This window comes from Tachyglossus aculeatus, chromosome 11 (assembly GCF_015852505.1).
Source record: "Tachyglossus aculeatus isolate mTacAcu1 chromosome 11, mTacAcu1.pri, whole genome shotgun sequence".
Lineage (NCBI taxonomy): Eukaryota > Metazoa > Chordata > Mammalia > Monotremata > Tachyglossidae > Tachyglossus > Tachyglossus aculeatus.
The window spans coordinates 22,114,331-22,129,915 of record NC_052076.1 but is presented as its reverse complement, the minus strand read 5'-3'; the positions used below and the strand labels follow the sequence as shown (position 1 = coordinate 22,129,915).

Below are 15,585 nucleotides of genomic sequence, written 5' to 3'. Positions count from 1 at the left end.
ATATGTATATATGTTTGTACATATTTATTACTCTATTTATTTATTTATTTATTTTACTTGTACATATCTGTCCTATTTATTTTATTTTGTTAGTATGTTTGGTTTTGTTCTCTGTCTCCCCCTTTTAGACTGTGAGCCCACTGTTGGGTAGGGACTGTCTCTATATGTTGCCAATTTGTACTTCCCAAGCGCTTAGTACAGTGCTCTGCACATAGTAAGCGCTCAATAAATACAATTGATGATGATGATGATGATGATGATACCTATAGAAGGCTTCTCTCTTGGAGCGGTTTGTCCTCTTTCTGAAGTGGCTCAAAAATCATCTTTTTCCATGAATAATAATAATAATAATGATGGCATTTATAAAGCACATACTATGCGGAAAGCACTGTTCTAAGTGCTGAGGAGGTTACAAGGTGATCAGATTGTCCCACGGGGGCTCACAGTCTTAATCTCCATTTTACAGATGAGGTAACTGAGGCCCAAAAAGTTAAGTGACTTGCCCAAAGTCACACAGCTGACAATTGGCAGAGTCGGGATTTGAACCCCTGACCTCTGACTCCAAAGCCTGTGCTCTTTCCACTGAGCCACGCTGCCACCCTGGGTATCCCAATTAGCCACAGACCCACCCAGGCCCACTAGACCAGAGCCCGAGACATGCGGAAAGCTCACCATCATATTTGGCTATTTCAGAGGCCTCCTGAAAAGCTTCTGGGGGTAAATAGAGGCCCGTGTCTCTGAAAATGGCTTTCAGCTGCTCCATTTTATGTTCTTTTTCTGGAAAAAAAATAGCAAAGACCAGACTGTCTCCAGTGTTTGACAGAATTATAATAGTAATTAATAATAATTATTGTACTTCTTAAGCACCTACTATGTGCTATAAGCACTGTACTAAGTGCTGGAGTAGATACAATACAATCAGAATACCCACAGTTCCTGTTCCACAGGGGGCCCACAGTCTGACTAGGAGGGAGTGGGATTTAATCAGACTCCAAGCCTCCAATGAGCAAATATAATAATAATAATAATAATAATAATAATAATAGTGGTATTTTGTTAAGTGCTTACTATGTTTCTCATCCACCTCACTTTTGTTGAGCGGAGCTGGCATTTTGTTGCTTTTACCATAGCAAACTGGAAGGTATAATTTCCAAACCAGTTTGCCAGTAGGAATTCTGAGCCTTTCACCTTTCCTTTTCTATCCCCAAGGAACCAGGACATTCACTGGTTATGAACCCAACCAAAGTTGTCTACCCACCAACACAAACCAAAGAAGGATCGCGGGTCCCAAAGAGGTCCTCTGCTCCTCACCACTCAGCTGAAAACAGCAAGATTTACAAACCAATCTTGGGGAAAATAACTCGGAATGTTAAGTGCAAATGGGGCAGGTAGAAAACATAATTGGCTCAAGAAAGATGCTGATACATTCGATGCCAATATATTGTTGTGTTGGACTCTCCCAAGCTCTTAGTACAGTGCGCTACAAACAGTGTGCCCTCAATAATTTTTTTATGGTATTTAAGAACTTACTACATATCAGACCCTGTACTAAGTGCTGGGGTAGGACACAGTACATGGGGTTCAAAATCTTTAATCCCCATTTTACAGATAAGGTAACAGGCACAGAGAAGTGAGTGACTCGATTGATTGATCGATAGATACATTCGTGGCTCACAGAGGGAACAGGGGAGAGAGTGTGATTGCCAGTCCCTTGGATGGATCCCCCCAAAGAACCCTCTCCGGTGGGCCCTCTGGGGACAGGGAGTCTGGGCTTGCTGGGCCATTGGTCTGACCCACCGTGGCACTTTTTATCTGGGCAAATCATCATCTAGTGAGACTTTCTGGTAATTGGTCACTCACCTTCAGTATCAGACATCTCTTGTTCATCTTTCGCAAACTCTACCCCTTGGTCCGTGTCCTCCAGCTCTTGATCTGTAAAGAGAGGAGATCTCTCCGGCAACCATGCATAGCATAAGAAGAGGGCAAGTTGATCAGATTGGCCTAAACAACACACTTATTCTCCCCAAGTGGAACAATACTAATAGGAACTGCTTGACGCAGACTCTTCATAAAACGCAACGTGACCCTTTAACCTTTGCGATCCGCAAGTCAACCGGAGTGAGGTCCTTCTGTGGGACTACTTTGAACTGGGATTTACACAGAAATACTGAACAGGCAAAAGGAAAAGAAAGAATGTCTATCCATCCCCGGGAGTTTGTGTTTTCTATTAATCGGTTATACCGTGATGCCAATGTGGGGAATTGGCGGTAATTAATCATATTTATTGAGCCCTTACTTGTGCGCACAGCACCATACTAAGTGGCTGAGTTGGTATATTCTAGCAGTTCTCCAGAAATACTCACCATCAGCCGGGGTGCTCAGCTGCTCCCTCTGGACGGTCTTATTAGTTAGCACGATATGTAAATTGCCCAGGACGGTGTTCAGGTCCTTCACCTCACCCATCTCACCTGGAGAGAGACAGAAGCAGCATGGCCTAGTGGACAGCAGCCTCCTCTCTGATCTCCCATCCTCCTGTCACTCCCCACTTCAGTCTATACTTCACACTGCTGCCCGGATCATCTTTGTGCAGAAACGCTCTGGGCATGTTACTCCCCTCCTCAAAAATCTCCAGTGGCTGCCAGTCAACCTACGCATCAAGCAAAAACTCCTCACTCTCGGCTTCAAGGCTGTCCATCACCTCGCCCCCTCCTACTTCACCTCTCTTCTCTCCTTCTACAACCCAGCCCGCACCCTCTGCTCCTCTACCACTAACCTCCTCACTGTGCCTCGTTCTTGTCTGTCCTGTTGCCGATCCTGGGCCCACGTCCTCCCCCTGGCCTGGAATGCTCTCCCTCCACACATCCACCAAGGTAGCTCTCTTCTTCCTTCAAAGCCCTGCTGAGAGCTCACCTCCTGTAGGAGGCCTTCCCAGACTGAACCCCCTTTTCCCTCTCCTCCTCCCCATCCCCCCTACCCTACCTCCTTCCCCTCCCCACAGCACCTGCATATATGTTTGTACAGATTTATTACTCTATTTATTTTACTTGTACATATTTACTATTTCATTTATTTTGTTGATGATGTGCATCTACACATCTACACATATAATGAGAAGCAGCGTGGCTAAGTGGAAAGAGCATGGGCTTTGGAGTCAAAGGTCATGGGTTCAAATCCCAGCTCCGCCAATTGTCAGCTGTGTGAATTTGGGCAAGTCACTTAACTTTTCTGAGCCTCAGTTCCTTCATCTGTAAAATGGGGATTAAGACTGTGAGTCCCCTGTGGGACAACCTGATCACCTTGTAACCTCCCCAGCACTTAGAACAGTGCTTTGCACATAGTAAGTGCTTAATAAATGTCATCATTTTATTATTATTATCTAGTTTTATTTCGATTTACTCTGATGACTTGACACCTGTCCACGCGTTTTGTTTTGTTGTCTGTCTCCCCCTTCTAGACTGTGAGCCCGTTGTTGGGTAGGGACCGTCTCTATATGTTGCCAACTTATACTTCCCAAGCACTTAGTACGGTGCTCTGCACACAGTAAGCGCTCAATAACTATGATTGAATGAATGAATGAATGACAGAACACAGGCCTGGGAGTCAGAAAGACCTGGATTTTAATCCCGGCTCGGTCACCTGTCTGCTGGATAACCCTGGGCAAGTCACTTCACTTCTCCAGACCACAGTTACCTCATCTGATAAATGAGGATTATGACCGTCAATCCTAAGTGGGACATGGACAGTGTCCAAGTTAATTAGTTTGTATCTACCCCAGAGTTTAGTACTGTGCCTGGCACATAGTAAGTGCTTACCAAATACCATTAAAATAAACCTAGGGTGGAGAATATCTTGTGTTTTCCCCCAAAGGTGCCAAATCTAGGTGGTCTGCTCCCAGGCTGACCAAATCTAGGTTCCAGGGATAAGCCACGGCAGCCAGAGACTCATCCAAGCATCTCAGTCAGTGGGGGTCCAGAAATAGCCTGTCCCCATCATGCTGGGCCTGAGGAAGCCAAACTCTGAGCATGAGTCTCCCCAATAGATCAATCAATCAATGATGTTTATTGAGCACTTACTGTGTACAGAGTAATAATAATAATAATAATAATAATAATAATAATAATAACAATAATAATGGCATTTGTTAAGCACTTACTATGTGCCAAGCACTTTTCTAAGCACTGGGGGATACAAGGTGATCAGGTTATCCCTCATGGGGTTCACAGTCTTTATCCCCATTTTACAGATGAGGTAACTGAGGCCCAGAGAAGTTAAGTGACTTGCCCAAAGTCACACAGCTGACAAGTGGCGGAGCCGGAATTAGAACCCATGACCTCTGATTCCCAAGCCCGGGCTCTTTCCACTGAGTCACACTGCTTTTCAGGCACATGGGTACAATACTACAGAGTTGGTAGATATGTTATCTAATGCCAACCTATTCACAGCCTATTCACTGTATCTTGATCTCATCTATCTCGCTGTGGGCCCCTCACCCCTGCCCTGCCTCTGGCCTGAAACTCCCTCCCCCTTCATATCCAACAGATGATCACCCTCCCCACCTCAAAGCCTTATTAAAAACACATCTCGTCCAAGAGGCTTTCCCCAACTAAGTCCTTATTTCCTCTTCTCCAATGCCCTTCTGTGTTGCCCTTACACTTGGATTTGCACCCTTTATTAACCCCACCCTCGGCCCCACAGCACTCATGTGCATACCTGTCATTTATTTATTTATATTAACATCTGTCTTCCCCTTTAGACTGTAAGCTCCTTGTGGGCAGGTAACATGTCTACCAACTCTGTTATATTCTCCCAAGCAGTTAATACAGTGTTGTGCACACAGTAAGCACTCAATAGATGCAACTGATTGATGGATCTGTTCCCTGCCCGCAAGGTGCTTAAAGTCACTTGGAGTTGGAAAATTATTTTGCTAATTCCAAACCTTGATTATTCCAGCCAACAAAGGCATTTGTTCTGAATTGAATACCAGGGTGTTAAACAGCTTATTGCTCCACTCCACTTTAGGGAGTCCCTACTGAAAGGAAGGGGCTTCTCCAACTGGCAATTAGGAAGAACCAGGAATGACAGGATGAACAAGCTAATGCTTAGGAAAATTTCAATGGGGCTTCCAAAAAACACCGCTCACCTTCAGCGACAGACTTCTTGCGGAGAGCTCTCACTGCGCCTGTCAGTTTCTTTAGATCCACTGACCCGTGTCCTGTAAAACAAGACCCAGCTCAAATACAGAAGGAGTGAAATGGAAACTCACACAAACTGATCAAAGGTCTTTAGTGAGGAAAAGAGCACTTTTTAGGAAGATGGAAATCAGCATGAAGGAGGGATGGGAGGAAAGAGAGAAAGGAGGAGAGGGAGAGGAGGTAGGGAAGGAAGGGTAGGGAAGGAAAGAAAGGGTAGGGAGGGGAGGGAAGGGAGGGTAGGGATGGAAGAGAGGGAAGGAAGGGAAGAGATGGAAGGGAGGGGAGGGAGAGGAGGAAGGGAAGGAAGGAAGGGTAGGGAAGGCAAGGAAGGGAGGGAGAGGAGGGAGGGAAGGAAAGGCAGGATAGGAAGGGAGGGAAGGGAAGAGGTAAGGAAGGGAAGAGATGGAAAGGAGGGGAGGGAGAGGATGAAGGAAAGGAAGGGTAGGGAATGAAGGGAAGGAAGGGATGGAAGAGAGGGAAGGAAGGGAAGAGATGGAAGGGAGGGGAGGGGACAGAGGAGAGGGGAAGAAGGGAGGGGAAGGAGGAAAGGGAGGGGAGGAGGGGAGGGAGGAACGAGAGGGGAGGGAGGAAAGGGAGGGGAAGAGGGGAGGGAGGAAAGGGAGGGGAGGAGGGGAGCGAGGAAAGGCAGAAAAGAGAGGGAAGTGAAGGGAGGCAGGGAATGAAGGGAGGGAAGAGAAGGGACAGAGGGGAGGGAGGGGAGAACACAAACCCGTCCTCATCCTGCAGTTTCTTTCTAAATTCTGAAAATCAGTGTTTACGTTTTGCAAGGCTCAGTCAGGCCATCTGTCTCCATGTGCACACTGTGGCCTGGCAGGAGGCCAACTTCCAGGCCTTCACCAGAAGGGGGCCCACTTTGCTTCTCCTTCTGCAAAGGGCAACGTCTCATTGGACTCTCAGTTGTGCCAAACATGACTTTTAACTCCGTGTTTTGGATGGGTTAGGGTGAGGGTACAACTGACCCAAGTACTCCCCAAACCCGAGTTTTCTTCACTGGAGGGAATGCATCAGGAAAGCAACCCCCAACTTAGAAGAGAACTGACTGCTTTCCCCAAATCCCGGGGGAGGCTGTGATGCTCTCCTCATGAGCTCAGTTGCAATTTCTCTCCTCCTTGCGAGGAACAATCTTCTTTTGACTGTTGTGAGGATACACTCTCCTCCCACCCTGGTGTTGCTGGGATAAAATTTTTTCCATGAATCAAAATAATCCTCCACTGACCAACCTTTGTTCTAATTCCTGACCTGGATTCCAAGATGACAGGGTCACGATCAAAGCACTTCAAAAGGATTTTTTTTTTAAAGACCTTCTGAAGTGCAGGGCAAAACACTTTCAAGAAGATTCGGCCATGCAGCCCAGAAATTCCAACCAGGTGGCAGAAATTAAATAGCAACTAAGGAAGTGGGTAACAAGAGATTCCAATCCTTAGAGGGCTGAGGGCATAAGATTCCCGACCAATGCCTAAGGAGGATGTAGGAGGGGTTTGGAACAGAACTTGATATCTTAGTTTATCCAGGACTCCTCATCACTTTTCACTCACTTGTAGATGTAGACATCTTATGGATATGTTTCAAAACATTTATCGCCTCATTCAGGCTCACCATCCCCTCCGCTGCAAGACAATGGATAGAGAGGCATTTGCGACTTCAGAAAATGCTTACAGGACCTTAAACAGAGGACCTTGAAATCCTAATCCAGTCACTCATGACTTCAGAAAATGCTAAGACCTAAAATGAAGGTGGAAGTAAGGGGAGGGAATAGGGCACTGCTCAGTGAACCGTTCGCTTCCAGTTCGAGGGATTTTCAAATGTTTTTCCAGTGGTACGCTATTATTATTATTACTATGGTATTTGTTAAGCACTTACTATATGCCAAGCACTGTTCTAAGCAATAGGGTAAATATAAGGTTATCAGGTTGTCCTACATGGGGCTCACAGTCTCAATCTCCATTTTATTCATTCAATCATATTTTACAGTTGAGGGAACTGAGGCCCAGAGAAGTGAAGTTACTTGCCCAAGATCACACAGCTGGCAAGTGGCAGAGCCGGGATTAGAACCCACAACCTCTGACTCCCAAGTCTGTGCTCTTACCACTACGCCATGCTGCTTCTCTTGTTAAGCAATTACTGCCAAGCACTTTACTAAGCATTAGGATAGAGACAAGATAATCAGGTTGGACAGAGTTCCTATCTCACATGAGGCTCCCAGTCTAAATCGAAGTAGGAAGGATTTCAAAGTGAAAAGCAGAGTGAGAAGTAGTGTGGTCTAGTGGGAAAAGCGCGGACTTTGGAGTCAGAGGACTTGGGTTCTAAACCCTGCTCCGCCACTTGTCTGCTGTGTGACCTTGGGCAAGTCACTTCACTTCTCTGGGCCTCAGTTACCTCATTCATTCAATCATATTTATTGAGCGCTTACAGTGTGCAGAGCACTCTACTAAGTGCTTGGGAAGCACAAGTCGGCAATGTATGGAGACGGTCCCTTCTCAACAACAGGCTAACAGTAAACTGGGGATTAAGACTGTGAGCCCCACATTGGACAGGGACTGTGCCAACCTGATAGGCTTCAATCTACATCAGGGCTTAGTATAGTGCCTGACACATAACTACTTAACAAGTACCATTAAAAAAAAAAAAGCAGATGCTTTTAGAGCACCAAGTTAAGCCACCTAGACCTGGGCCATCATGGAGGCATGGGGGCCAGGTGGCCGCACTCTGGCAGGTGGTGAGGAGCTCAGGGTCTGGGCTGCCGCACACTCATGCCAGCGGTGGCGAGGAGTTGACAGGAGTTGACATGACCACAACGCAGGGTTGGGCTGCAAGACATCAGTCTGCTGGTTGGCTCCTACCAGTGCTGGGGGCTCCCGAGGCGAGCCGGCCTGGCTCCAAATGGGGGCAAACCAGTCCTGCTCCTCTCTAAACTGTCAAGGCATGGCTTCTGGCCCAGCCTGGGGGGCTCACCCGCTGCAGGGGGAGCGGTAGCAGCTCTGGCCCCCGTCCTGATGTGACATGCCTAGGCTCCATCAGCACCCTTCCCCAGGGCACAACCCCGCACACCGTCTGCCCTCAGCAGAACAGTCAGGCTTCTGCATGAGCTGCGGGAGTGGATGCCACCCATCACCCTCTCTCTTGTCCTTGTCCCTCGATAGGGACCAGTCTTAAATTACCCAAAATCCGATGGTCTGTAAGTAAGTCCAGTGTGGGCAGGGATTGTCTCTATTGCTGAATTGTACTTTCCAGGTGCTTAGTAGTGCTCTGCACACAGTAAGCACTCAATAAATATGAATGAATGAATGAATGATTCACCATGCTTTCCTTCCCATCCCCTGGCACCGCCAGGCAGGTGGCTATTTGCAGAGCAGCCTTAAGAGGGGACTTTGGGCTCAATGTCCCTGGCCCCAGAGGCCAAGTTCTCCTGGAATGAAAAGCAGCAACCAGGCAAGGGATTTTTAAAATTTAAAGTTTAGTAATACCCCAAAATGGCCAGCAGGTTTATGTGCCCCAAGTCAAAGACATACAGTATGAAGGAAAAAAAATCTTAGAGGAAAGGGGTGTTGTGGATAGAAACTCCTGAAAAACAATCTATAGCTCAGTTTAAAAAAAAAAGGAAAAAAAACCCCAAAAAACTCCTGGCGGAGCAGCCAGGCCATGGATTTTGCCACAAGCTCAGAGAGGGTAACCCTTAGAACACCAAGCCCTCAGACCAGCCCCAGTGCCTCCCCCAGCCACCACTTCCAGGTCTGCTTGTGGGCCCCCGCCCCTGGGAGCTGCTCACCATCGGGTAGAAGATGTGTCACCACCTCCTGGAGCTCCTGGTCTGTGAATGTCATCCCCACGTTGCTCAGAGCGGTGCCCAGGTGGAGAATGTCAACCTTATCACCTGCGGGGAGACAGGCGCAAAGGAAATTCAGCTCTGGGATATCCAAACTGAGAAAATCCAGCCCCATGGGCTCCAAATTATTAAAGAAGGCCAACCTCGGGGCTTTCCCACTGGTACAGCTGAAGTGACGATAACGATGATGATGGCATTTGTTAAGTGATTACTATGTGTCAAGCTTAGTGTAGAAACAAAGTCAATTAGGTTAAACTCAGTCCTTGTCCCTTGTGGGGCTCATAGTCTAAGTAGAAGGGAGAACAATACTGCATTCCTGTTTTACAGATGAGGGAACCAAGGCAAAGAGGAAGTGAAGTGATTTGCGCAAGGTCACAGAACAGGCAAGTGGCAGAGCCGGGATTAGAACACAGGTTCTCTCACTCCCAGGCCCGGGATCATTCCAATAGGCCACACTGCTTCCAGAGAGCTGGGATTTAAGCCAGGAGGCTGGAGGCCAGAAGCTGGAGCTGCTCTATCTTCTAAGCCTGGTTGCTGATGAACCCTGTGTTCAGGCTCCAGGGGCCCCAGCCCTAGCCTGGCCAGCTGCTTCCTGGGGAGATGTTGTGACACTGAGGGCAAGAACCATAAAATGAACTTCTGAGATGCTCTTCTTCGGTGGGGAGGAGGCCCTTCATGGCTCAGCTGACTGGCCAAATGGGAAAATATGACCTGCACTCTGACTGTTGAGGCTGTCCCCTTTGCAGTCAAAGCCAGAAAAGATTGTCAGCCTCCCAGGCCGGTGCTCTATCCACTCCAGAAGGACCTGGGTTCTAGTTCCAGCTTGGCCACTTGTCTGCTGTTTGACCCCGGGCAAGTCACTTCACTTCTCTGGGTCTCAGTTCCCTCATCCGTAAAATAGGGATTATGCCTGTGAGCCCCATATAGGGCATGAACTGTGAACCTATCCCAGGGCTTAGTACAGTGCCTGGGACATAGTAAGTGCTTAACAAATACCATAAAAAAACAAAATTACAAGCTCAGAGGGGACTCTCATTCTCACACTTCCACTGGAATTCTTCCTCAATTTACAAGGTAACCTCAGCAATACAAGATAACCAGGTTAGACAGTCCCTGTCCCACATGGGGCTTGCAGACTAAGGGGTATAGGGAACCCCCATTTTACAGCTGAGGAAACTAAGGCACAGAGAAATGAAGTGATCTGTACCCAAGGTCACACAACTAGCAAGTGGCACAGCCAGGATTAAAACCCAGCTGCTCCGACTCCCACGTCCATGCTCTTTCCACTGGGCTCCGCCATGCTGCTTCTTTAAAACGAAAGTCTAGGTTTGAATAAGAACAAACGATGAATTCTTGTCTGAATAAACTAAGCATTTCGAGAATCACAGAATCTCCTGAATTCTTGTCATTTCAGTACTGCTTTGGGGATGGAAGAAGCTTGAAGTAGAATAAACTCTGTGATTTAAGGAGAGTGACTTTTCCCTCTGGAAGATTTATAATGAAGCAGGTGTCGGGGGCTGACAAAACACTCTGCCTGCTGCTACAGCAGGACTTCTCAGGAGAGGCCACGGTGCCTGAGAGAGAATTTTCTTACTACGGTGACTGCACTTCAGAACACCTCAGGCCCTCCAGAGCCACAGGGGACTGGGATGGTGGTGGGCTGACAGGGAGAGGAGGGGGTAGGAAAGACAGGAGAGGAAGTGGTGACTGGGCTGGAGGAGGAAAGAATGAATGAAGCAGCATGGTGTAGTGGATACAGCACGGGCATGGGAGTCAGAAGGTCATCGGTTCTAATCCCAGCTCCACCACTTCTTTGCTGTGTGACCTTGAGCAAGTCATTTCACTTCTCTGGGCCTCAGTTACCTCATCTGTAAAATTGGGATTGAGACTATGAGCCTAACGTAGGACAGAGACTGTGTCCATGTTGATTTCCTTGTACCTACCCCAGCACTTAGTACAGTGCCTGGCACATAGTAAGTGCTTAACAAATACCATAATTATTATTATTATCATTATGGTGCTTTTTCATCATCCATAGCAGCTCCACAGTACTAATGTCCCTCTCTTTATATGCTACCATTTCCCCTCCGTCATTTACTTGAACGTCTATCTCCCCTGCTAGGCTGTGAGCTCCTTCTGGGCAGGTATCATGTCTACCCACTCTGTTGTACTTTCTCGAGCACTCAGCACAGTGCTTGGCAAACAGCGAGTGCTCAATAAATACCACTGACCAATCGAATGATTCCACGGCTACACAGTGTCTCCTGTGAGATCAGAGCCAAGATGGTGTTCTTGGCTAAAATGTTGATTAGAGCTCTCCCCAACTCTGAGGGGAGGAAGGGACCCGTGAGTGACACCAGGATTCTCCCAAAACACCGCAGCGGCTGTGATGTAAAGAGGGATAGACGGTAGGAGCCAAATAGCCTGGGAGAAGTCAGGGACTACTAGGACAATGGCGTGGAGAACTCAGGGAAGGAGGGGACAATGGCATTGAGAAATCAGGGAGCACGAGGGCAATGGAGGAGAAGTCAGGGCTTGAGAGAACAATGGAGTGGAGAAATCAGAAAGAGAGGACAGTGTGGAGAAGCCTGGGACTGAGAGGACAGTGGAGAGGGGAAGTGATAAGCAGTCACTTCCGAAATGTCTCCTTCTCCTTTTATGTGCAACACTTTGCCCACCACCCCATCAATCCTGCAACAGAGGGACGTTTGGGAAATCATGGGGAGTGACTTGTAGGGAAAAGAAAGCTTTTTTTAAAAATCAGGTCCCCAAAATGTTGATCAAGATTCTGTTTGGGAAACTGTACTCTAGAATGTAAGTTCCCTGAGGGAGGGGAATGTGTCTACCAACTCGGTTGTACTGTAGTCTCCCAAGAGCTTAGTACTGTCTCTACATACAACAGGCACCCGGTGAATATCATTGATCGACTGATTGATAGAGATGGAGCGGGGTGTTAGAGAGGCCTCATCAATGGATGTAGAAGCAGAGGAGGAAAGGTAGTAGCCATAGCATTTGTTAAACGCCCACTGGTGCTGTGCACTCTATCAGATCTTTGGGAAGTATAGAATAATGAAGCAATATGTTCTTTGCCCTCGAGGAGCTTCCAGTAGAATGGGGGAGACAGGCACAAACGTACTTACAACTTGAGTGATCAAAATAATGAACTGTTTGAACACTGAGCCCCGGTCACCATCCTCTGCCCTTGGAGTTGGGTTTTCACTTACTCTCAGCTGGGGATCCCATTTTTTCACTGTTCTCACCCTCCATGGATTCGTTTTCACTCTGTTTTTCATCTTCTGAAAGTCAGAGAACAAATCAGAGGTTTATTATTATTATTAATAATAATGATAATCATATTGATTGAGCACTTACTGTGTGTAAAGCACTGTGTTAAGCGCTTGGGAGTGGACAATTTAGAAAAATAATGAACAGATAATAGAGACCACTAATGTCAAACTATTTTTTCTGTGGGCATTCGCAACTATGCTGAAGCTGGAAACCCTGACATTTCCCCAGTACTAATAAGTTTAAACATCTTGGAGAACTGAGACTGCACAAGATAGCTGGTATTTCCCATATAATATGTTTGGAGTCTTGAAATGCAATTGCATAAGAGCCTAAAATGGAAAAAACCCGACAATTTGGGGTGACTTAAAAAATGACTGGTTCCATATTTTCTCCTGTGGGAGAGTTCACTGGGAGGGGTAGCATAAATGGAGACCAACAATAGTCACCAAAGGGAGTTGGAGTCCAGTCCAGAAGGGAGTTCAGTCCTTGGAGTTGAAGATTTTCCTGGAAATGACCCACATATCTTTTCATTCATTCATTCATTCGTATTTATTGAGCACTTACTGTGTGCAGAGCACTGTACTAAGCACTTGGGAAGTCCAAGTTGGCAACAGATAGAGACGGTCCCTACCCAACAGCAGGCTCACAGTCTAGACGGGGGAGACAGACAACAAAACAAAACATATTAACAAAATAAAATAAATAGAATAAATATGTACAAGTAAATAAATAAATGGAGTGATAAATATGTACAGACATATATACATACATTCAGGTGATATACATATTCATTCATTCAGTCATATTTATTGAGCGCTTACTTGAGCTTTTCAAGTTACCAAGACTACTTGACAAAAAGATTTCACTTACAACCATGAGCTTTCATTACAGTGCACTGCCCACTGCCAATTATGACAAATCTCAATGCTTTCTGAATCTCCTCATCGGTTAAATAAACCTCTTAAATAAACCTCAATTCGCTTAAAAATGATAAGCAGGTTTCGTATGCCAATCTTCCCCCGTGAAATGCTGAAAACGCCCCATCATGGAGGCTCACCTCTGACTGAGGCAAACCAGAAAAGCCCAAAGCACAGAGATGATCAAAATGCCTCTGGGGGTAAGGCAGAGTGCTAGTGGCCCAGCCTCGCTACCAGGGCATCGCCAACCTCCAGCAGCAAGGTGAGGAACCCCTCGGCTCAGGGCCACGGACGGGCCCAGGCCCTGGAGGGGTGCGCAGTCGAAGAATAAGGTCGGGGTGCAGGGGATTGGCAACAGACGCATCAGAGCAAGAAAGCAATAAAAACCAAGAAACGACCTAAAAGATAAGGGCAGTGAAAAATACAATAAGGGCAACTGAGCTCTAGGGCTAGAGGAGCAGAGTTTCGGGCTCTCCGCAGCTCAGGAAGGGCTGTTCAGAGTCCAACAGTTACAACCGCCTCAGCCTCCGAACCTTCTAAAGGATGAGAAGGCCTCACCCTGGCCGCTTTGTCCTCACCCTGGCCCGGTGGAGCAAGGCCTGATGGGAAGCCCCGGGAGGCACGGGGGCTGGGAGGCCTCTCTCCCGGGCGGGCGGCGGGCCCCGGCACTGCGATGATGGAGAAGCAGGCCGGGCCTCACGCTGCGGCTTGGTCCTCGCCCTGGTTGGGTGGAGCAGAGCCTGCTGGGAATCTCAGATGATGTAGGGGCGGGGTGGCCTCTCTCCCAGATGGCAGGTCAGTGGCAAAGAGGTCAGGGGCCTGGGCCTCAAGATGTGGCTTTGCCCTCATCTTGGCTGGGTGAAGCAGGGCCTGATAGGAGTCCTGGATGGCGTCAGAGCCAGGCAGCCTCTCTCCGTGCAATGGCCTCCTGCTGCCACTTGACTCTCTCAACTCTCACATTCAGTTTATTGCTAAATCTTGCCAGCTTTTCCTCCACAAAATTTCCCGGATCTGCCCCTTCCTCTCCATCTGTACCACAGAGGTCTAAGCACTTCATCATCATCATCATCATCATCAATTGTATTTATTGAGCGCTTACTGTGTGCCGAGCACTGTACTAAGCGCTTGGGAAGTACAAGTTGGCAACATATAGAGACAGTCCCTACCCAACAGTGGGCTCACAGTCTAAAAGGGGGAGACAGAGAACAAAACCAAACATACTAACAAGATAAAATAAATAGCATAGATATGTACAAGTAAAATAAATAAATAAATAAATAGAGTAACAAATATGTACAAGCATATATACATATATACAGGTGCTGTGGGGAAGGGAAGGAGGTAAGATGCGGGGGGATGGAGAGGGGGACGAGGGGGAGAGGAAGGAAGGGGCTCAGTCTGGGAAGGCCTCCTGGAGTAGGTGAGCTCTCAGTAGGGCCTTGAAGGGAGGAAGAGAGCTAGCTTGGCGGATGGGCAGAGGGTGGGCATTCCGGGCCCGGGGGATCGATGGCGGGACAGGCGAGAACGAGGTACGGTGAGGAGATTAGCGGCAATCAATCAATCAATCAATCGTATTTATTGAGCGCTTACTATGTGCAGAGCACTGTACTAAGCGCTTGGGAAGTACAAATTGGGAACACATAGAGACAGTCCCTACCCAACAGTGGGCTCACAGTCTAAAAGGGGGAGACAGAGAACAGAACCAAACATACCAACAAAATTAAATAAATAGGATAGAAATGTACAAGTAAAATAAATAAATAAATAGAGTAATAAATATGTACAACCATATATACATATATACAGGTGCTGTGGGGAAGGGAAGGAGGTAAGATGGGGGGATGGAGAGGGGGGCGAGGGGGAGAGGAAGGAAGGGGCTCAGTCTGGGAAGGCCTCCTGGAGGAGGTGAGCTCTCAGCAGGGCCTTGAAGGGAGGAAGAGAGCTAGCTTGGCGGAGGGGCAGAGGGAGGGCATTCCAGGCCCGGGGGATGCGGTGAGCCGGGGGTTGACGGCGGGAGAGGCGAGAACGAGGTACAGTGAGGAGATTAGCGGTGGAGGAGCGGAGGGTGCGGGCTGGGCAGTAGAAGGAGAGAAGGGAGGTGAGGTAGGAGGGGGCGAGGTGATGGACAGCTTTGAAGCCAAGGGGGAGGAGCTTTTGCCTGATGCATAGGTTGATTGGTAGCCACTGGACATTTTTGAGGAGGGGAGTAACATGCCCAGAGCGTTTCTGGATAAAGACAATCCGGGCAGCAGCATGAAGTATGGATTGAAGTGGGGAGAGACACGAGGATGGGAGATTAGAGAGAAGGCTGATGCAGTAGTCCAGATGGGATAGGATGAGAGCT

The 15,585-nt window shown here is 47.7% G+C and overlaps 1 protein-coding gene across 1 annotated transcript in view; it reads right to left on the bottom strand.

Moving 5' to 3' along the window:
- The window catches only part of EFCAB3 (EF-hand calcium binding domain 3), a 168,385-nt gene that overhangs the window by 31,830 nt on the left and 120,970 nt on the right, over positions 1-15,585 (bottom strand). The window contains exons 44-50 of the mRNA XM_038754828.1: positions 12,261-12,332; positions 8,980-9,084; positions 6,749-6,820; positions 5,141-5,212; positions 2,364-2,468; positions 1,861-1,932; positions 673-777 (exon numbers count right to left, since the gene is read on the bottom strand). Coding sequence (XP_038610756.1) covers positions 673-777; positions 1,861-1,932; positions 2,364-2,468; positions 5,141-5,212; positions 6,749-6,820; positions 8,980-9,084; positions 12,261-12,332 — 603 coding nt within the window. The remainder of the gene's footprint in view (positions 1-672; positions 778-1,860; positions 1,933-2,363; positions 2,469-5,140; positions 5,213-6,748; positions 6,821-8,979; positions 9,085-12,260; positions 12,333-15,585) is intronic.